The 21,873-nt window shown below is 38.9% G+C and overlaps 1 protein-coding gene across 1 annotated transcript; it reads left to right on the top strand.

Annotated features, from left to right (window-relative positions):
* Positions 1-284: 284 nt before the first annotated feature.
* LOC117463744 (uncharacterized) lies at positions 285-15,148 on the top strand. Its single transcript, XM_034106152.2, has 24 exons — positions 285-563; positions 1,768-1,834; positions 1,921-2,010; positions 2,109-2,165; positions 2,244-2,309; positions 2,791-2,850; positions 2,927-2,992; positions 4,605-4,664; positions 4,772-4,831; positions 5,170-5,220; positions 5,458-5,529; positions 5,634-5,696; positions 5,814-5,888; positions 6,621-6,680; positions 6,790-6,852; positions 7,796-7,864; positions 10,072-10,149; positions 10,592-10,645; positions 10,810-10,842; positions 11,642-11,719; positions 12,732-12,771; positions 12,862-12,907; positions 13,260-13,674; positions 14,494-15,148. The coding sequence occupies exons 2-24, from the start codon at positions 1,769-1,771 to the stop codon at positions 14,971-14,973; spliced, it is 2,202 nt and encodes a 733-aa protein (XP_033962043.1). The 5' UTR covers positions 285-563; position 1,768; the 3' UTR covers positions 14,974-15,148.
* The last annotated feature ends 6,725 nt before the right edge of the window (positions 15,149-21,873 follow it).

Below are 21,873 nucleotides of genomic sequence, written 5' to 3'. Positions count from 1 at the left end.
GAATTGTGTTAAAACTCTTTTGTAGAACTGTGGTAAAAATAGGTGAATATTTACTGATTCAATTATTTTCAAATAATGACTAAATACATCATATTTCAAAGTAAATACCACTCAAGTTATATAATAGGTGTTTTACTTTAAATCCTTACATTTGTATTTGTTAAATAAATTTTCAGCCTGAATTTTCTCATTTTTAAACGTGAGGTGTTTCCTTGGGCTTCAACAGGAAAGAGGCCACGCCCCCTTCAGGTATCACAGCTGATCTGCATAAGGACATCTTTTCTCTAACGAGTAACGACACACAACTTTCCGGGTGTGGATTATCACCTATTGTCCCACTGTATTCAGCTTTTGTTCACCTCTCAAAGTAAAAGAAAAAAATGCTGAAATGAGAGCAGGAATATTAGGTTCAGTATTACACTAACCGGTTAGACGGCTCTCCATGAAGGGGAAGTGAAGGACTGAGTTACCTTCAACTTTTAAAACTCCTTTACCTCTCTGTTGTTGTTGTGAAACGCAGCGTTTTTATTGTCACTTTGTTTTCTTTCAGTCTCAACCCTGAGGTAGGCACAATTCCTCTTTACATTGTGTTGTTGCTGGCTTTTGTGTCGTCAAACATTCCTGTACGATACTGTTTGGAGCAACACGCCAAACTGCGTTCAAAGTTCTGTCAATTTAAAGGTTTTATACTAATTCTTTTTTTACCAGCTTACATGTTGTAGAAACGATTTTAAGACTTAACACTCACTTTGACACGTGTTTTAATTCGGCGTATTTATTTTAAACAAAAACATACATTCACTACGTTTAAAGTTTTCGAAACTGCTCGCTAAGATTTCATTCCGGCTTTAAAACGTATCGGTATCACCTGAATAAAGTACACAAACTACACTCAAAAAAGTCCTGAATGACAAATATCACTACACCGATGTTGTCAGTAAAGCCTAAGACTTCACAAGCATTCATTTCCTACGTAACAAATAAAGCAAATTATGTGTTACACAAAGTATTCTTTAAAATTGTCAATTATTTTAATATAGTTTGGCATGTGGGTATATCCAGAGAGAAGGGTACTGAAACTACACCCACCTGTGCAGCTTTGAGTCACGTGTTCTGGTCATGCGGTTTTCTAAGCACAATAGTACTTTTGTGCTTAAGATATATAAAAAATATATCATTGCATATGTGTTTTTTTCAGATTGTTTTTAGTTGGTGACATGTTTTATGTTTCCGTGTTTTTGCAATATGTACCTATAGATACAAGGATTAGCATACTGGCTGCCTTTTAAGTTAATGGGAATAACTTTACATTTAAATGTTATATTATGTGCATACCCTTTATCTTATAGTGTTCAGAGGTGGAAAAAGTACTCAGATCCGATACCAGATTCTATAAAAGTAGAAGTATCAGAGAGTAGGAATACTCTGTTAAAAGGGAAAGTCCTACAATCAAAATGTTACTAAAGTAAGAGTAGAGAAGTATTGGCATTATCATTAATCCAAATCTGTAAAGTAACTAAAGGTATTAAATAATTGTAGAGGTAAAAAGTAGCAAAACATTGAAAAAGTCAAGTGCAAGTCCCTGAAAATGTTACAGTACTTGAGTAAATGTACTTTCTTACTTTACACCACTGTTAGTGTTTTATTTTGTGTCTCTATCTTCACGTTTGCTGTTACAACGTACATTCTCCCAATATGGGACGAATAAATGATCTCTGATTATTTTGTCGCATGCAGTCCTAATGTTTAAAACTGTCTGTATTTCAGCATGAATATGTTCAGGAGAGATAAAGGCACAGCAGCGCCAGTGGTCCCACCTCGACCCAGCCAGGAGGTACAGCATGGAGAGAGGTGGAGGTTATAATAGGATATTGTTTACATTTCTTTGTTTCCTTAATTAAGGCGTTTCTTTGCCACCAGGATCTAGCTAATCCTGTGGAGCACAGCCTGAACACACAGGATGACGGGACGGGTGCCAACAGTGATGACACAAGTGAACTTAACCAAAAGGTGAGTCACATGTGAAATATCTTCTTTATCAGTCAGTCACACTTGACCTCACCGGGTTTTGGTGGTTTCTTTGTCATAATGTGTTTGTGTGTAAACAGAGGACAGGAATGATGGGAGTTATGCAGAAGGTCAACCCGTTCAAGTCTACCTCCCAGGTTCAACATGACAGCATTTACCTTTCGTGACTTTGACTAATTCATGTATATGATTTTAAATGTGTGCTCTTTATTCAGCCCCCGTCTACAGTCAGCAAAGCTCCTTCCTCAGAGTCACTGGAGCAGGGAACAGACTCCACACAGGTGAGGAAAACTTACCTTTTATATTAAAACCAGATTTTGTTTATTTGCGATTGGTTTTTCCTCTCACACTGTCATGCAAGCACAAGGCGAATACAAACGTTATTTTTTTCTTCACTGATGGAAACCGCCTTAGAGGTGGTTTGCGCTCTCTGGATGGCCTTCTAGTTCACCTTTTTAGAATTGATCAAGTAACGCATACACTTAGTAGATAATTGAAAGAAATAGCCACACATGTCTTTTTTCAATGTTTGAAGAAACTAAACTTTTGCTGCCCCTGTTGTTTAAAAACCTGATAACCATTCATTTGTGTGTAAGTTTAGCTAACATTGGCTCCAATAAGGCCTCAATACGGATGTTTTTTAAATCACAGTAGGTGATTAACATCCTTTATTCAAGTCCTAGCTGTACATTCCTTTCATACAGCAGCAAGGTATCATTTGAGTGAATCAGTTTATGACATATATGAAACCCTGTGTTTCAGAACCCTGGTGGGCTGAGAGGGGTCATGCACAAGGTCAATCCGTTCAAGTCTACCTCCCAGGTAAAACATGTCAACATGAAACGGTGAATGTGAAAACTTAACGTAGAATATGATTTAAACGCAGTTCTGTATTCAGGCGTCCTCCACAGTCAGCAAAGCTCCTTCCTCAGAGTCACTGGAGCAGGGAACCGACGCCACACAGGTGAGGAAAACTCAGGTGGAGACAGGCATGGTCTGGAAAATGATTGTTACACTGAGAAATAGGGATGTAACGATATATCGAATATCGCGGTAAATAGATGTCTCAATACCGTCGTGAGACTGACAAAATCTACCGCGATTTTTTTTTTACATTATTTTTTTTTTAAACCTTTATTTAACCAGATGGTTCCATTGATATCATCATTCTCTTTTTCAAGGGAGACCTGTCCAACATGGCAGCAAGTAGGTTACAACATGAACATAAAACAACAGATAACACAAAAGGACATCGTATTTACAGGGCTACATGTACACACCGAGAGACATTGACAAGTACCAACAGTATATTTATATCTCTGTCAATAAGCCTCACCTTCTTGGCAACAACAACTGTATTGTTTTTGAAGAGGTGGAGAGACAATGCACAGTTTTACCCATGGCCAAAGCATATCTCTCTGTCCCAGCAACATCAGTACCAAGCAAGAGAGTTGTTTCCACAGCAGGGGATATTGCAAACACCCAAACATCCCAGCTTCTACCTGGAAATGTGGACATGCTCAAAATTCACATTTTTTTCTTGATTTTTCAATTTCGCAATAAATATCGTACCGTGGACTTTTTATCGCGATATTATCGTACCGTGAGTTTTTGGTATCGTTAACATCCCTACTGAGAAATATATTTACCTTTTTTATATCACGGAGACTAATTGGTTTCTTCTTCTGTTTGTTTATTAAAAGCAGCTCTGTAGACACCCAAAACAAGCATCCCTATTCATTTGTATAGAACAGGAAGTGTCAATATTGTATGTTTTAGTTGTGTTTTTAGCGAACTGATCACAACCAAACAATGCTTAGTACACCAGTTCACACCTCGCATTTGCCAACTAAAATTGAGCTCTTTTCTCATTAAACAACTTCTAATTTACCAACAGGTTTTATTTTACTTTCTCTTTTCCCCGAGCCGGAACGTAACAGCGTGTCTAAAATGAAGACTGAAGAAAAATATTAAAAACGTTTTATTGTCAAATGAAAAAAAACTACAGTGAAGTTGTTGGCAACATCTTAAGTCCCCAGTGCAACATGCAGTATACTTAAGACAAAAAGAAAGAGTGCATTAACAATAGCGTGAGAGATACATGACGCAAATACAAAACTGAAATAAGTAAGTTATATACGTACTAATGAAATACATGAACACCTGTGTGTCACTTCCTCTAATGCGTCCATCATTATCAAAGCATCATTTATAACGTTTAAAACTCAATCAGCATTTGAACAATACCCAGCTTTGTTTTTTTATTTTAATTGTGTCCATGTCTTCCGTGTACACCCTGATACTTTACACTTGCAAATAATAATGCTAAACAAATATAATAAGCATTTAATTATTTCTATAATTCATTATATTCAGAGGACTCGTGTGATCCAAACTTTTTCATTAACTCCAGAGCGTTGTAAAGTCAAAATGTATTGTATGAAGATTGAAGTAATTGTTTTGAAAATTCACAACATGTGTTTTCATTAGACACACACACGGGACACACAGAGGACACACGTCAGTCGATAAGCAGTATGGAGCATGTGTATTTATGTATTATACCTCTGTTTCAGACCCCCGGTGTGCTGAGAGGGGTCATCAACAAGGTCAACCCGTTCAAGTCTACCTCCCAGGTGACCACAGCACCGTGTGCATGTCACAGTTTTAATGGTGACACTGGTAATGGAGGGTCTGTGTGAGACGATAAGATGTCCAATCAGCTGTTGTGTTTCTCACTCAGGTCTCTAAAGCTGCGTCTTCAGAGTCTTTGGAACGAGGAACAGTGTCAGACTCTAATCAGGTGAGAGAGCCAGTCATCCTCATCGAAAAAGAGTGTTAAAGAGACTGGAACATATTGTCCTCGGTCGTCATGTTATGTTAAAAGTCGGTGTCCTTGTCCTTGTTGATGTTGTAATTGGAGCTGCTGTGAGGCAAGACAACATATCAGGCTTGATCTAATAAGGAAGTCTCATCATATTTTAAAAATAGACCCGGGATACATTTCCAATCCGCAGTTTTAAGTCTCTTACTTTGAGACATCTACGAATGTGAACAATAGGAGATACTTGAAGTACTCGGAAAAAGTACAAATGACTTAGTAAAAAATGTCCGGGGTGACCTTGCATTGTTGTGTTTCAGAAGAGGAAAGGGGTGATGCAGAAAGTCAACCCGGTCAAATCTTCCACACAGGTACATCTTCAACATGAAACTATCAATACACCTGGAAATAATCTAATGTGCAAAATCTCAGGAAAATATTAGTCAACGATTTAACTGAACACCCTACTTTTTTTAAATTGGAGCTGAAAAACACATATTTTTAGATTTTAAAAAGAAAATGAAACGTATTAAAAACGATTTTCACACAGAAAGGATTTTTGGTTCATCTTGTGCTTATTTCCTCTGACTGTCCTCTCTCTCCTTCAGGGGCCACGGAGCGATCCTCCAGATGATTCTGCAGATCCTCCAGAGGCGGGAAATGAGCTTCAAGACAAACAGGTAGACATTGTCGTCTCATGCAAAAGTCCTGCTAACTACACATTGTCATCTCCTCACATGTTATGCTTCAATTTCATCGTCCAATCACTGTTTTTACTATTTAGAATCCATGGAAGATTGCAGGAATGATGCAGAAAGTCAACCCGTTCAAATCCTCACAGCCAAAGGTACCAGTTCTAACTCTGAAGTCAGCATTAAGGACATTTGGAAAGGAGACAATTGTTATTAAATGTGCTTGCTTCGTACAATCTCCTTGATATCCTCCGTTATTTTTTTCTTCCCAGGATAACCAGCCGCTTCACGATGACCTCTCCTCCAGCAGCGGCAGTTTGGACAATACCAACGTCTCAGAGAAGCAGGTAGATCTGTTAAGATGAGCAGCCAATGAGCACACCCCATGCAGTCTTTGAAGGCATTCAATCTGGAGTAGGCAGGTTCATTTGGGTGTGATTGGGCAAACAACCCATAAATAACATTTGAGCATATTGTTATTGAAGTAGCCGTAGAGAACTGGACTCCTGCACCTCCTCGTGGCTCTGTTTTCAGACTCGGGAAGGTGTACTACTTGAATTATAATATACTACTTATAATGGTATTTCTGCACATTGGCATAAATATACTGCCCACTTCAGCTTTAAGCAAAATAAAAGTAACATTTCTCCGAGTTATGTACATCAACTAACTAATATGGGGTCTTTACATTACATTAAATGACTTTTACCTGAGGCTTTTATCCTTTTAATAAGCCCTTTTAAGTCTTAGAACAAGAGTATTTGCCACATTCGCTGTGCCTTGTTTAATAACAAATCTGAATCATATTTTATAACAGCGCACACAGAGAAAATACCTATAATAACATGCGAATGCTTATTTTCTGCGTAGTGTTCAACCCAACAAAGATGGTAGAAGTTATATTGTCTGCCAGGGTTATTCTCCCTACTTCCACAAGGGGGCGCCATAGAACAGAACAATTCCTCATAGGGATAGATACTTGGTGATTTCTCTCTACTTCTACACAGTTCTATTCAATGTTATGCATGATATTTCAAATCCTCACCGTATTGACTGCATCAGTTCTGTATTTATTTCAGAACCCTGGGATGTTTAAAGGCATGATGCAGAAAGTGAACCCGTTTAAGTCTCACACTCAGGTACTGTACACAAGATTGACCTCATTGAAGTGGGATTACCAGTTTTATTTGTCATGCTCAGTTTTCAGTTGTGGTTAGTTGTTGAAGCCTCTGTTGTGTTTGGATGCAGACGCCAGGTGAAGAATGTCAGATAGACTCTTCTTCCGCGTTGATGACGCCGGTACGGTTTACGGTAAGAGCATTCTTTTCTTTTCTTTTTGAAGGTATCGAGAAGTTGAAATGCATTAATCACAGCCCTCTGTAGGTATGTAACTCCTGATCTGTTGTTTATGACAACAGTGCTCAGGTCATCATAGCTGTAAGAACAAGACTTAAATAAATACATAAATAGGAAATTTCTCTTTTGATGTCTATACTTAACACTACAACCGCCAATTGGGTCAATTTGACCCAGAGCTGTTTTTTATTGGATGTAACTTCCCGTGACTTTTCCTGAAAGTGTGTTGTTATAGCACCCATTTTTACCTATTTCCGCCCAGCCTCCTTGAAAATCAATGCATTCTAATACCGGGTCAATTTGACCCCGGTGGTGGTTCGGGGCCCTATTATGTTTTTTGGGGTTTCCCTTTAGTGTGTTATTTAGGTCTTGGTGCATGTAGACATTCTGAAAAGTTACTTCCAGAAGAAAAAAAATGCAAGTATGCACGATGAAAATTAGCACAATAGGTCCCTTTTTTAATAATAATAATAATAATAATAATAATAATAATAATAATAATAATAATACATTGGATTTCTTTTTTGTGACCAACTTTTTTAAATTTTTTTAATTTTTTATACACAGATACAAATGATATAGACAATAATACAAAAAGAAAAAGACAAAGAAAGAAAGAAAAAATATAGGGAATCCCTTTCCTAAAAAAAAGTCTGAGTTCATCTATCTATTATATTATTTATATTATAACATAACAATTTATCCACATCATATACATTGAATTTCTATAGCGCTTTTCCTAATGCTCAAAGACGCTTTAAGCTGGCTTTTTACTTTTTATCAATGTAATGAATGAAAGGATTATACTGTAATTATGTAATCATGTATAATTATTTGGACAGGTGAGCACTGTATTACTGAGTTTTTTTAATCCCACGCCTTTCTTATTACTCATCAGGAAAACCCAGCCATTCACAGTGCATCCTCCAGCTCTGACAGCATCGATGACGGCATCATAGAGAGACACGTGAGACGTTAATTCCACTTATTGTCTTCAATGTTTTTGATGACGTCTTTACTGACCTTTGGGTTTGGGCCTTTTTAACCCATAAGGACCCACCGGGACACGGGTGTCACATGAACTTTAAATGTTCTGGAAAGTTCCTTATACAGCTTTTGCCCTTATCTTATCACATGAAGTCCCCAAGTGACACACACTGAACAGTCTGGTGGGTCATGGTCCCGGACATGTCATTTTGTGTTCCCATAACAACAAGTCCAAGATGTCCATGTGCCAGACTAACACATGTGACAGAACTAGCTACATTTCAAAAGCTTTTTTTTGTAGCTGAAGGTAACATTCAAGCCATTTAAGAATGAAAATGCTTACATGACATGTCCTTTATTACATTGAACCTGTTGTGGAAACATTTCTTGATCAAATTGATATGTGTCACATCGGGACTTTAACCCTAAACGTTCACAGTAAACCCAAAGTGACATGTATGCACAATTAGAAATATGATTATGATCTGCTCCGTTAATTTAGCTGATTCAATTATATTGAGTTGATATGTTCTTATTCTTCAATTCAAAGAATGTTCAAACTAATTTAAACCAACAAATCATCCTCATTAATTAAGTTGAAAATAAGAGTTATTTTACCATTAAAGCCCAATGTTTCCGATAGTTGACACTGGGGGAGGGGGTTACCTAGGTGGTCCATTTAGTCTAAATTATGATTCCCTTAATTCTCCCAAAAGTAGAAATGGGTCCGGGTTCTTATGGGTGTGGCCTCTATTTGGCACTTCTAATGACGGTTATGAACGTCATTCGCCTCTCTTATTGTTTATGGCTTTACTCGGGAGCGGCACGTACTCTGAAGCAACATCCACAAAATGCTGTCCAGCCTGAAATGCACTCCTGTCGAGAAACCACAAGACAACAATGAGCGTTTGTTTTTTTCAGTGTAACATGAGCCGGACAATTCTAGAAAGAGACAAACAAATAAATCTTCCTGCATATGTCAGAGAAAACATACCGACAGGTTCGTTGTACATTTTACATCCGTAAGTAACAGTGGTGTAATGTTACTAAGTAGTTCACTCAAGTAAAACCTGGTGGTATTTGTATTTTTACATCATGCTAGTTAATACTTATACTTCACACGCTTTGTTATATATTATTATTATTGGTTAAGTGTCTCATTAGCATTTAAATTAATTCATATAAACCCCACCATTAGCTTAGTGCAACATTGAAGTGATGAACACATTAATGAACCAATAATTGTATACATTTAATAACATAATTATTAAATACCAATTAGATGGTCATCCTGCATGTTACGCTAATACTTTGTACTTCTACTTGATTACAATTTTAAATCCTGGACTTTTACTTGCTATAGAGTATTTTTTCACTGTATTATTGCTACTTTTTATTGAAGTAAATAGTCCTTCTTAATAATAGTACTTCTAGTAAATAGTCCTTCTTAATAATAGTACTTCTAGTAAATAGTCCTTCTTAATAATAGTACTTCTAGTAAATAGTCCTTCTTAATAATAGTACTTCTAGTAAATAGTCCTTCTTAATAATAGTACTTCTAGTAAATAGTACTTCTTCTAGCACCTCTGCTTAATGGCACTTGATTTTGACGCTATTTCAGTGAAACAATGCCGTCTTGTCAACTTAAAGGATTTTTGCTTGTTTCTTGACACTTATAAATACACTTTAATACATGCTACACGTTTCAACTGGTAGAATATGAAGCACTTTGTAAGGAATTGGGCTTCTTTGATGGCAGTTTGTGTTTTTAAGACTGTTACAGGGAGACAATGCCGTTTCGAACATTTGACACATTCTTGCTTAATTCTCTCAAAAAGTTACTGAAAGACACACTTTTAAGGATAAAAGCTTAAAACTAGAAAATGAAGTACTTCGTGTGAGTAGATTTTCATTAAGAATGTGACTCTTAATAATAAAGACTACACAACCGTAGTAAAGCTGTCCCAGGACCTGCCTTACAGCCACTTAGATAGATTACAGTACATTACATGTCACTTGTTAGACGCTTTTATCCAAAGCGACTTACATACTCAATACTGTGGACTGTGTGCCCCTGATCCGAACACCAACGCTCAACCCACTGCACCACACGCCTCTGATAGTAGATAGTGATCATATCTTTAGCAACACTTAGTTAAAACAACACCTGCCTCCCTCTGTCTGCAGTCGATCTGGTACGCTGACGTCGACCCCGTCCTCGAGGTGAAGGGCCCGCCTGCCGAGGCCCCGAGGAAGAGCACTATGGTATGTCAGAGATTTAGGTCAGCGTGCATTCTGTTCACACAGTGTATTTCTGAGAAATGTGCACCTGCGACACGTTGAATATTCGTAATAATTGAATAGAGAATAGCTTTGCAGCAGCGTAGCATAGTTTGTGTGTGTGTGTGTGTGTGTGTGTGTGTGTGTGTGTGTGTGTGTGTGTGTGTGTGTGTGTGTGTGTGTGTGTGTGTGTGTGTGTGTGTGTGTGTGTGTGTGTGTGTGTGTGTGTGTGTGTGTGTGTGTGTGTGTGTGTGTGTGTGTGTGTGTGTGTGTGTGTGTGTGTGTGTGTGTGTGTGTGTGTGTGTGCACGTGTGTGTGTGTGCGTGTATGTACTGTTTGAACACCTACAGTACATCAAGAAAAATAATTTTACTCATACGGTTAATGCTTTTTTTGGAATATAGATGTAAGAATATTTCTGCTCTAGACTTTCAGAATAAAGAGGATTCTGCCCACTGCGTTGTTTGGGCCTCGAACAAAGGTACCAATACATGACTTTCATCCCACTGCTCAAATCCCACTAAAATATGTTTCCATACTTCTTTTACTTACATTTAGCTAAAAAGTATGAAATTGTTTTCAAACTATTGTATTGGAATGGTACTTTTTGTTGTTTATTGATCTGTTTTTTTGTTTTATTTGCAGGACTCATCAGCTGACACGCATGCACCGCCCGAGGTGAGTAAGCAATTCAGCTTCGTGTGTCACCTTTCAAACACATAATTAAGGACTTGACTTCGCCTTAAAAGGGAAAGGAAGGAGCAATTGTATTGTAATCTGATTCCATGGCGAGCAGATTCAAACCCAACCGGCTCAGCAGTAATATGAAACAATCCAAATAAAAGCACAGCGATGGAAAAAAGGAAGGGTAATATTATGATAAAGGGTGTGTGTTAAAGAATCCTTTATTTGCACATGTCATTTTAGTATGACGTTGTCGGACTGATTAAGATGTCTTTCAAATTTAATTGTGGCCTACGATTTGTCTCTCAAAACGATTCGGTGTATTTAAACCTCAGCACACTGTGTTTGGTAAATATTATTTCACATTCTCCTTACTTTATTTCCTGTTTGCAAGTGCATCCCCAATTCACGTGGCAACGCTGAGTACATATCGCAAGTACAATGTAAAATAAATTATATTTCAGTCATATTTTGACTTGCTATACTTTCAACGTACCATGACGTTTTTCTGATATTTGTCATACTATACTATGTCGTATTTTGCATATTTTCAGCATTCTATATATGTAGTTTTTACTGAATTTCAACATACTATGTAAGTTTTTCTGAAAATGTCGACGTGTGGTTTTTTGCCTAATTTCGACACACTATATACTATGTTGTTTTCTTTGACGTTTTCTACATCGCTTTGTCATTATACTGATAGTTTCGACATGATGTACATAGTCATAGCACAATTTAGTGTTTGTACATCTTTCTTTCTTTTCTTATGTGTTGTATTTTTCGGTTCTAGGAAGTAGTTGAAGTTCAGACACTAGAGATGGCCGATGTACCCGCGCTCAGTGAAGGAACGACCTTTGACCCTCTGGATGTAAGCTTCTTTATGTCCAATAAGATCACACCATGTCTTGCTTGTTTCATGTGCATTTAATTTCCATGTACAGTTGCAAGAAAAAGTGAACCCTTTGGAATGACCTGGATTTCTGCATAAGTTGGTCATAAAAGGTGTTCTGATCTTCATCTAAGTCACAACAACAGACACACACAGTCTGCTTAAACTAAAACCACACAACCAATCATATGTTTTATTGAACACACCATGTAAACATTCACAGTGCAGGGTGGAAACAGTATGTGAACCCCTCGGCTAAAGACTTCTTCAAGAGCTAATTGGAGTCTGGAGTCCTCCAACCTGGAGTCCAATCAATGAGACGAGATTGGAGGTGTTGGTTAAAGCTGCCCTGCCCTATACAAAAAATTCACACCAGTTTTGAATTTGCTATTCTTAAGAAGCATTGCCAGATGTGAACCATGCCTCGCTCAGAAGAGCTCTCAGAAGACCTACCATTAAGAATTGTTGACTTGCATAAAGCTGGAAAGGGTTCCAAAAGTATCTCTAAAGCCTTGATGCTCATCAGTCCACGGTAAGACAAGTTGTCTCTACATGGAGAAAGTTCAGCGCTGTTGCTACTCTCCCTAGGAGTGGCCGTCCTGTAAAGATGACTGCAAGAGCACAGCGCAGCATGCTCAATGAGGTGAAGAAGGATCCTAGAGAGTCAGCTAGAGACTTAAAGAAATCTCTGGCACATGCTAACATCTCTGTTGACGAATCTACGACACGTAAAACACTGAACAAGAATGGAGTTCATGGAGGACACCACGGAGGAAGCCACTGCTGTCCAGAGAAAACATTGCTGCACATTTGAAGTTTGCAAAAGAGCACCTGGATGTTCCAAAGCACTACTGGCAACATGTTCTGTGGACAGATGAAACCAAAGCGGAGTTGTTTGGAAGGAACTCACAACGCTATGTGTGGAGGATCCAAAGGGTTCACATACTTTTTCTTGCAACTGTACATACATTTCACAATTGTTCATTTCCAGGATGAGGAAGGCCTTTTAGCGTGGTGGAATATGGTCGAAGGTAAGCTTAATATTGTCAATATTTAATGATTTATAAGTATTCCTGCCTTTTGCCAAACTATACCTAAGTCGTTTCCTTCCTGTGTGTTAGGCTGGTCTGAGTGGAGTGAGGGCAACCAGGACGAAGAACCTCAAGAGTAAGTAGCACTCTTTTTGCTTTTAGAATGTGTCACTTTTATCCCAAATGACTCACTCAAAAACAATACAATTTAAGCAATATAGGGTTATGTCTTTCTTCTAAAAACACTTCAAGGTGGGATTGAACTGATTCCATCTGTGTTGTCAGATCAGTGCACTTTCCCCTGGACTACAGCAGCCAATCGCTGTGCAACATTTATTGTATTACTCTTTCTATAAGTAGGGTTGATGTGTTACTCTACTCCACAATGTTGCCGAAACCGTGACAGTCTTTAAGTCCAATATGTGAATACCTCTGTGTGTATACTCTTCACGTCCAGTAAACTCATCTTCTCGTCTCTCTCGTCTCAGTGTGGTGGAACAAGCGGCCGACCGTGTCTTCATGGCGGCTCGTCTTTTTGTTCGCTTCTTCAACCAGCGTGGCGCCACCCTCCAGCAGCGAATCCTGGAGCTGCTGTCTCTGGCCGACTCAGCTGACGTCTTCCACAAGAAAACGGTCCGGGCCAGTGTGGGCGGGGGGGTGGCCAGCGTGGCAGGATCCATCACGACCATCACCGGGCTCATCCTGGCGCCCTTCACCGCCGGGGCGTCGCTCATCGTCGTGGCGGTCGGCATCGGTGTCGCTACGGCAGGCGGGGTGGCGTCTGCTTCCGCCAACATCACGGACACGGTGCATTCAAAGACCGACCGCAAGAAGGTGGAGAAGATTATCCAAGACTACGAAGAGGAGATCAAGGACATCAAGGAGTGCCTGGAGTTTCTGCAGGTGAGAAGATACAAGTTTGTGTCTTTAAAGATTTACGTGGTTCAGTAGCTCACTGAGAACTACACCTGCACACACTAGGCTGTGTGGGATATGGCGTGTGTGTTACATGTTGTGAGCGTGGCCCCTCGTCATGTGATTGTGATGTGCTATATGTTACATGTATGTGGTAGCGTGTGTTGTTTGCATTTCATTGTTCTCTTTTATCCTTTCGCCTCTATCTACTTGTCTTTCATCCTTTCTTTATAACTAATGCTGTTGATGTAGGGCTGCTCAATTAATCGTATTTTAATCGCAATTACGATTATGGCTTGCAACGATTACGAAAACAACGTAATCGAAATAAAACGATTATCTTTTTATTATTACTTTTTTTTTTTTTTTTTTTAAATACATTTTTTTTTTTATTGGTTTTTCAGTTGAATTATTCTTAAAGTTCGGGTAATCAACTGTAAAAAACATACTGTTCACTTTTTATTTTCCAATAAATTGATGTTTTCAAAGTAAATGGATAATTGTTTTTAATAATCGTGATATCAATTATTGACCAAAATAATCGAGATTATGATTTTTTCCATAATCGAGCAGCCCTATGTTGATGTATTGTGATTTTAAAAAGGTGTCCATTATCATCTGGCCGGGGACAACAGCTGGAAATTAGCAATGTTTGCTAAAGCTGCAACATTTACTGTTTTTGTGACAGTTGATCAATGGGACTGTCCACGACACTATAAACAAATAACCTCAACCTCATAATCTTGGTTTTAAAGTCAGACAATTTAAAATAGTCGCCTGAACTAAGTTTTTTTCCCCTCCTGACAGGAAGGGATGGAAGCGCTGGAGGAGTGGAACTTTGAGGCGTATGCTGAGAGCATCTCCAAGAAGCACCTCAACCAGAACGTCAAACACGTGATGAAGGAGGGGGGGCGCGCCGGCAAGGCTTTAGTGGTCAACACGGAGAGCCTGATCAACACCGTGCAGGTCCTCACGGCGGCTGGAAGCGCTGCTAAAGCCGTGCAGGTGATGAGCATTACCACGGGGGTCATGTCCGGTCTCTTCCTGGCTCTCGATGTCTTCTTCCTGGCGAAGGACACCATGGAGCTCAAAAAGGGAGCCAAGACTGAGTTTGCTGCTAAGATTCGAGAAGTGTGTAAGGACCTGCAGGACGGGCTGCTGGAGCTGAACTGCATCAAGGAGCAGCTGCAGAAGACCATCGACGGGATCGAGGTGGAGGTGGAGGAAGAGGAGGACGAAGAGCTGCTGAAGTCTGAGCTGAAGAAACTTGTGGAGTTTGATGAATGAAGAATGAAGGATAGTGTTTAGAAAACCAAAGTCTAAATCCCAACACCAAAAACAATCACTACTCCCAGGAGCTTAATTGAATTAATATTTATTAGATATATTAGCTGTCATTTTAATTTGTATGTACTTTGTGTAAGTGTCATGTTGAAGTAATGTCACCTTTGCAATTAAAGTGGTTTCTTGCTCAAACGCCTTTCTTCATTACTTCCCTGTTCTCGAAAGTCTGGAGGGTCGGACTCGACGGACCGGTAGAGGGAGAGACATTTCTTAAAGCAGGAGACACAGGTTTTCTGGCAGCGTCATGAGGGCACAGAGAAATGTAGACAGCCCTGTCAGGACAGAAAAAGGCCCTTTTCATTCATTTTCTAATATAAATTCTTAAGTACATTATTTACACTGTTAATGGCTACATTGCACGACAGCCTGAGGCAAGTGTTCGAAAAAGCATCAGAACCTCTTATGCTAAGATGAAAGGAAATCAACCGTAACACTGAAAGAGGAAGTGTCTAAAAACGACTGACCTTCTCCGGGTCAAGCATTCGTAAATGCTTTCAACATAAGTGGAAATTCAACTCTAACAAAAGATGGGTCTGACTGATGGGGGGTAAACTTCCTGCAGTGGTGTCCAAATCTAAAAAGGTATTTGAGGTTAGATTCTACATAGGAAATACAATGTGTGTGAGAGTAAATATAAAGTATAATGGCATTATTAATTTCCAATAGGCTGGAATAAAGCTTCATTATGGTGTAAATAAAAATAATTAAGCATCTACTTACACATCCAGCAGAACCTCGGCACCCATGGGAGTCAGACCTCTGGCCATCTAAAGAAGAGAGGGAGACATTCATATACAGGAAGCTATTCTTAGAAAGACTCATTTGATTGAATGCAAATATTTTACATGTATAATGCATGTTTAACACAAACACACTATTCTTAATATCTTGTAACAGATTGTAAACTTTCAGATTTTAACTTTGGAGGAGGTTAAAATAAATAAAACTGAATTTACAGTCTAACATATCTCAATAAAAGAACAGCAAAGGTAAATAGGTTTGTTACATTTAAGGACATTTGAACTACATTTTGTCAAAGTGTAAAAACAGATCAAGCCTCCTTAACCATGAAACATAAATGTTGCAGCCAGTAGCAAAAGTTGGCTGCAACATTTGGATTGTAATCCTCGCATAATAAATCCACGCTGTGTGTTTGTGCAACAACAGCCTTTGGACTGTAGGAACTGTGATTGAGGTGCATTGACTGCAAATCAAGTTTTCCATCCAGCAAAATGAAGGGATGTAATTGAACTGAAATCATATGTCGATGTAAAGCCGGTGCTGCAGCTCTGTATGCTTAGAATAAACTAAACCTCAGGACCAAAGAGGCTGCATTAATTAACCCTTGTGTTATGTTCACATTTCGCACCCTTTGGTGATGTTCGGGTCAAATTGACCCAGGACATATTTCAGGGTTTAAAAAAAATACAGAACTAAATTCAACATGCACAATTCCTTATATATATTGTCTTTAACTCATTCCCCAACAATATAAATGAAATATATGATTAGTTTTTGAAAATACTCTTTGCTAGATCAAATTTAACAATGGAAGTGTCCATCGTTTTTTGTGATACAAATGTAAAATATATACTGTAATAAAAACTAGGTTTACATTTTGCTCATGCTTTTTTGAAATGTAAATGAAAAATGTTTTCATTAATGTTTATTATTTTTGATCTGTCATATAATAATCAAAGCCCTGAAGGAAATAAAGCAATTTATCAGCAATTGGAACACAAGAACCACACATCCAAAAGTATTTGGCTGTGAAATATAGAGGGAATGAAGCATCCATATAAATGACATAGAACAGATATAAACACAAAGCAAATAAAAACAGTTACCAGTCACTATTCATAAAATACAGTATATCCGAAAAATATATTGATGAAGTGACGCTGCAGAACATCATGTGAGTCAATGGGCAAGTCCGTTGGAAACACATGATGTACAGAACTTCTTCGTGTGTATAGCACAGATGTACTTGTTGCAGTTGCTGCATGTAGTCTGTGTCTTGGAGTCCTTTGAGGGTCCGCAGACCTCACAGCTGGCTGTGGGGGTCTTCCAGAAGCTGACTGTGGGGGTCTTCTTGCGGCTGGCTGTGGGGGTCTTCCAGCAGCTGGCTCTGAGTCAAGTTCATCTTCCAATTTGCTGTCAAATTCTGAGTTTACCTCCACATTATCCTCATCTTCAGAAATGTCTTCCTGTCCCCTTCACCGTGTTCCTCTAATGCATTCCACTCACTCTCATCCATCATTAGCTCCAAGGCTCCATTTTGCTGGTAGATAATTGTAGTTCTGCACTATACACTGTAATGTGAGGTTATGTCTCTGTTTAGTCCCTCCTCCGGCGTGCAGGTGCGAGGGGGGACAGTGCGAGAAAATCTAAAATGTTTATACATTTCTGGAAGATCAAAAATGTTTATAATGTTCTAGGATAGTTTTGTGTACACACTACAAAGGGTAAAGATCAAGGGAAAACAGGATCAAACAGCTTCTCTATGCATACGAGTGTGTGTGTGTGTGTGTGTGTGTGTGTGTGTGTGTGTGTGTGTGTGTGTGTGTGTGTGTGTGTGTGTGTGTGTGTGTGTGTGTGTGTGTGTGTGTGTGTGTGTGTGTGTGTGTGTGTGTGTGTGTGTGTGTGTGTGTGTGTGCGTGTGTGTGTCTTTAGTTTGTGTGTTTCTGTGAGACTCTGCACCGTGCTCTGATGCTGCTGCTTTGCTTTATGAACGGGGACAACAGAGAAACATATTCTTCAGGACCAAAGTTGGAATTGAAATAAAAAAGGAAAGTGAAACTTCTGCTCGTCACCCTCTCCCTCCGGTCCACATTAATACAAATGATCCCAATACGTATGATTGTACGAAAAAATCTTAAAATCAATACAAATGTATTTATTATAAACGTTAGTCCTTAACATCTATCACTGTGTATATCACCATTCAAACATCTTTTAAAAGTTGAACAAGCCCCACACAGCTCAGTAAAGACTGAAATGTTGACTTTATTTGATCATTTCAGTAAAAACTAACGTTCATATTTCTCTTTGATTATAATACTGATGAACGTTCAAAACAAAGCACTTTGGCAACTTACCACCTATGTTTTAAAATGCTTAATAAGCACCGTAACTTTCATGATATCATTTCTCGGTCATAATCGGTTGTTTCCGTGAACGGCCGACTGTTGAGTGACGGCAAATGCTGCGGCTGCAAGGCATTGTGGGGCAGCATTTTCGCTTCTCCTGTCGGTTAGGGAGGTCCAGTGGTTCCTAAGCTAAAGGAGGTTATAAAGGAAGTTTGAAACCTCCTTTCCTTTCATCTAGAGAATTCGAATGGCACTTATCATGGCTGCCACTGAGGGACTTCCGGGTCATTGCACTCGGTTAGGAAGGTTCCTACGCTAAATGGACTATTCGACTTCAGCGGATGATAGGAAAGGAGGTTTCAAACTTCCTTTAAAACCTCCTTTAGCTTAGGAACCACTGGACCTCCCTAACCGAAAGGAGAGGAGAAAATACTGCCCCACAATGCCTTGCATTTGATGTCACACAACAGTCGGTTGTTTAGTTATTACTTACTTAAGTCAACAAGTCATGTGTGACAAGGCCTTTAAAATAACCTTTTTGTGTATTATCTCTCTACAACGCCTGTGTATACATTCCCATGTATATAGTGTAGTTTGTCTATGCAGAATGTTTAGCACCACCTTGTAACAGAATATAAACTGGCTTGTTCTGCGTTTTTGTGAGTCATTCTATGAAAACCAAAACTACTTGTATCTTGTTTACATTACATGTTACTTGTTAGACGCTTTTATCCAAAGCGACTTACATACTCAATACTGTGGGCAATCCCCACAGGAGCAATTTGGGGTGAAGGGTCTCAGGGACACAACGACATGCTGACTGCCGTGGGATTTGAACCTGTGACCATGATCCCCAGAACAAGGCTCTATCCACTGCACCACACGCCTTTGACGTTTAGCCCGTCAAGATATGGAGATTTTGACGGCCTGCCAAGACCTTGGAAGATGCAACGTGTGATGTCTGCCAGAAAAAACACGACTCAACAAGCGGAGCTGGTTTTTTGTTGGCATAAAATATCTTTAAAAAATCACTAAATATATTTCTAAAATTGGACTCAGTTTGTTCAATAAATGTCATTCTTGGTTTTCTAGAAAAATGTACAGGTATCTTATGTGATTTGAATAAGGCAAGCTGAGAAACTATTAAAAAACGTACATTTGAACATATTTAACATGCACTGTATTAATGACAAGCATGAAACAGTAAAGTTGGCATCACACTGGCATCAGTTAAACCTGTTAAACCCTTATGCCCAACCCATCCTGGGACAAAACACGCACCCGCTTTGGACTACTGGTACGAATAAATTATTTACTGACTATCTTTACTGAGCATAGTTTTTAACTTTATTTAAGATCTACATTCGCATAGCTTATTTATTTAAGGGGAAAAAGTACGTTTTAAAATCTATTTCACCTTTAGTAAACCATGAAGTTTACATTTTTTGAAAGAGACAGGCTAACTGATATAAATGCTAAGTTATGGTCATAGACATTTCTGTAAAAGGAGAATGACAGATGGCATGGTTAATAATGGGGAACAGGCCTTTCTAAAAAACAATTATAGGAAGGTGACTTATCGTTAATATGCAATTAACACCCTTATATAATAATTCTGTGTTGCTGAGGTGAGAAGCTTAAGTTTCTATTATACTTGTATAGATTTAAAGTAAGATGTGTGTCAATTAACGAACAGTATCATGATAAAAAGACAAAAATCCCAAATTATTTTAAAGAGTTAATAATCTGGGGAAATCAAAACATTTTTATTTTTAATATCAAGAAATGATACCACCTATTTAACTTAAAAACATCAAAGAGTATTTGTATTTATTACATATTTAATTCGCTATTAAGTTTCCAAACGGATCCTCTCTCTCCCTCTCCCTCCCTCTCTCTCCTGACAGCAAGTCAGTTTCTCATGCAGCGCCTGCAGCTCGCTAAACAGAGGGCGGGGCTTCAGGTGATCCTGCAGAGCTGCGAGTCTCGGTCAGACTCAGCAGCTGATCTGATCTCTCTCTCGCGTCCGGTTACACTTCACTCGCGTTTATGTCCATATCGATCACATCCAGCTCTCCTGATCGGCCTTTATAGAGAGCACCGATCAAACTATTAAGAGTGAATATCGGCCGATAATGACCGGCGGCCGATCGATCGGAGCCTCCCTAATTATTACCAGACATTTTGACCGTCAGGTTTTGAATTTACCGGTTTTTTATACATTTTACCAGCTAAAAACCGGTAATTACCGGCTAACGGAAACCCTGATTCAAATGTAATCTAGTTCATCAGCAGACAATGCAAATTAATCCTCTAACGTTAGTCTCTGTCTCAGACTGACTGTCGCCACACCTTTTGATGCATATTTCATATTTAACGTTAGTTAGTTTTAGGAAAAACGTTAGCATGTTAGTGAGCTAGCTAGCTAGCAGTAGGTTGGAAATTAAGAGCTGCCCGAGTGAAATAGCGAGTATATAGTGTAAAGCAAAGGAGGGTTGAATGAGTTGAATGTTGATGAGACAAATTCGGACCATCTAGATTTAACAACAGATGATTACATAGAGCAGGGGTCGGCAACAGGCAGACCGCGGTCCGGATAGGGACCCAGACGCCGACCTATACGGACCCGGAGATATAATCAATACACTAATAGGGGATTTTTCGGCGCCTCCCACTTTTTTAACGCTGATTTGGTTGACTTGTGTAATTCGTGGATAACCGAAGAGTTTTCGTTTTGGGGGTGGGGGGGAGGGAGTCAGTCCGACAGACGGACAACTTCTCACTTCAAAAAAGAAGAAGAAATCTAGACCGCAAAAATAATTAAACAAGCGAGTACCTGTTTTTCCTGGCCAAGGACAGGTTCATGAACACAACACGAGCGTAACGTGTCTTCACGTGGTATATGTCTCGTCTGAAAGGAGTGCTGAGCACCGGAACGCCGCTCCAGCCCTTAAAATATTGCAATACCCATAAGGAGCCGTACACATGCCGCAGTGTTTGCGTGGCTGTGTCTTTAGTTGTAAGCACAGTGGCGATCTGTTGTTATTAGCATCTGGTTAGCTAGCTATGCTAACGAATTTAAAGAGATTTTCTACAACCAGGTGGAAGAGAGCTATCTCCTGAGAGGCTCAAATAACCTCAGCTCAGTGAGGTTAAGGCACACCTTGATATGATCATTATAGTTATTAATGAGACTAAATGAAAAACAGGTATAAAATACTATATGACAGCAACAAAAAAGTTATTAATAATAACAAGAATAGAGTTTAAAAGGGGAGTGATTTGTAAAATATCCTAAAAGGAAAATATGCTACAGTTCTGTTTCATATGGGTGTTGAGAGATGTATCCATAGATCTCTTAATGTTGCTCTCAAAGTGCACCACATTGATGCATTTAACTTCAATATTTAAACATTACACATATCCACAGTATTTAAGTAATGTTAATTGACAATAAATATTGTTGTTTTTGAATTGTACTTTCTTTATTTGATTGGCAGTCAGTTGTTGATTACATGCAGATGTTGATAAAGCTACAGGTCACTTCAATATATATCACACTAATTCATGAAGCAACTTAGACATGTTGATGTTCCGGACCTTTGCATGGGGAGATTTTCTCTAACTGGACCTCGTTGCATTTTAGTTGAAGACCCCTGACATAGAGGATCAAGACCTGCATGATTTGTTTCAACAGAAAGTTGCATCTTTCTTACTGCGTATGCAAACGATTTTGCATGTGTCTAAGACAAAA

This window comes from Pseudochaenichthys georgianus, chromosome 18 (assembly GCF_902827115.2).
Source record: "Pseudochaenichthys georgianus chromosome 18, fPseGeo1.2, whole genome shotgun sequence".
NCBI classification, from domain to species: domain Eukaryota; kingdom Metazoa; phylum Chordata; class Actinopteri; order Perciformes; family Channichthyidae; genus Pseudochaenichthys; species Pseudochaenichthys georgianus.
Note: the sequence above shows the minus strand (reverse complement) of the source record. Positions and strands in the feature narration are given on the sequence as shown.

Bases quoted from the DNA above. Each gene is read 5' to 3' on its own strand.
- LOC117463744 (XM_034106152.2), top strand. From the start codon at position 1,769: ATGAATATGTTCAGGAGAGATAAAGGCACAGCAGCGCCAGTGGTCCCA. The intron at 4,832-5,169 runs GTGAGAGAGCCA...GTTGTGTTTCAG, and splicing joins CAGTGTCAGACTCTAATCAG to AAGAGGAAAGGGGTGATGCA. The intron at 10,646-10,809 runs GTACCAATACAT...TTTTATTTGCAG, and splicing joins TGTTTGGGCCTCGAACAAAG to GACTCATCAGCTGACACGCA.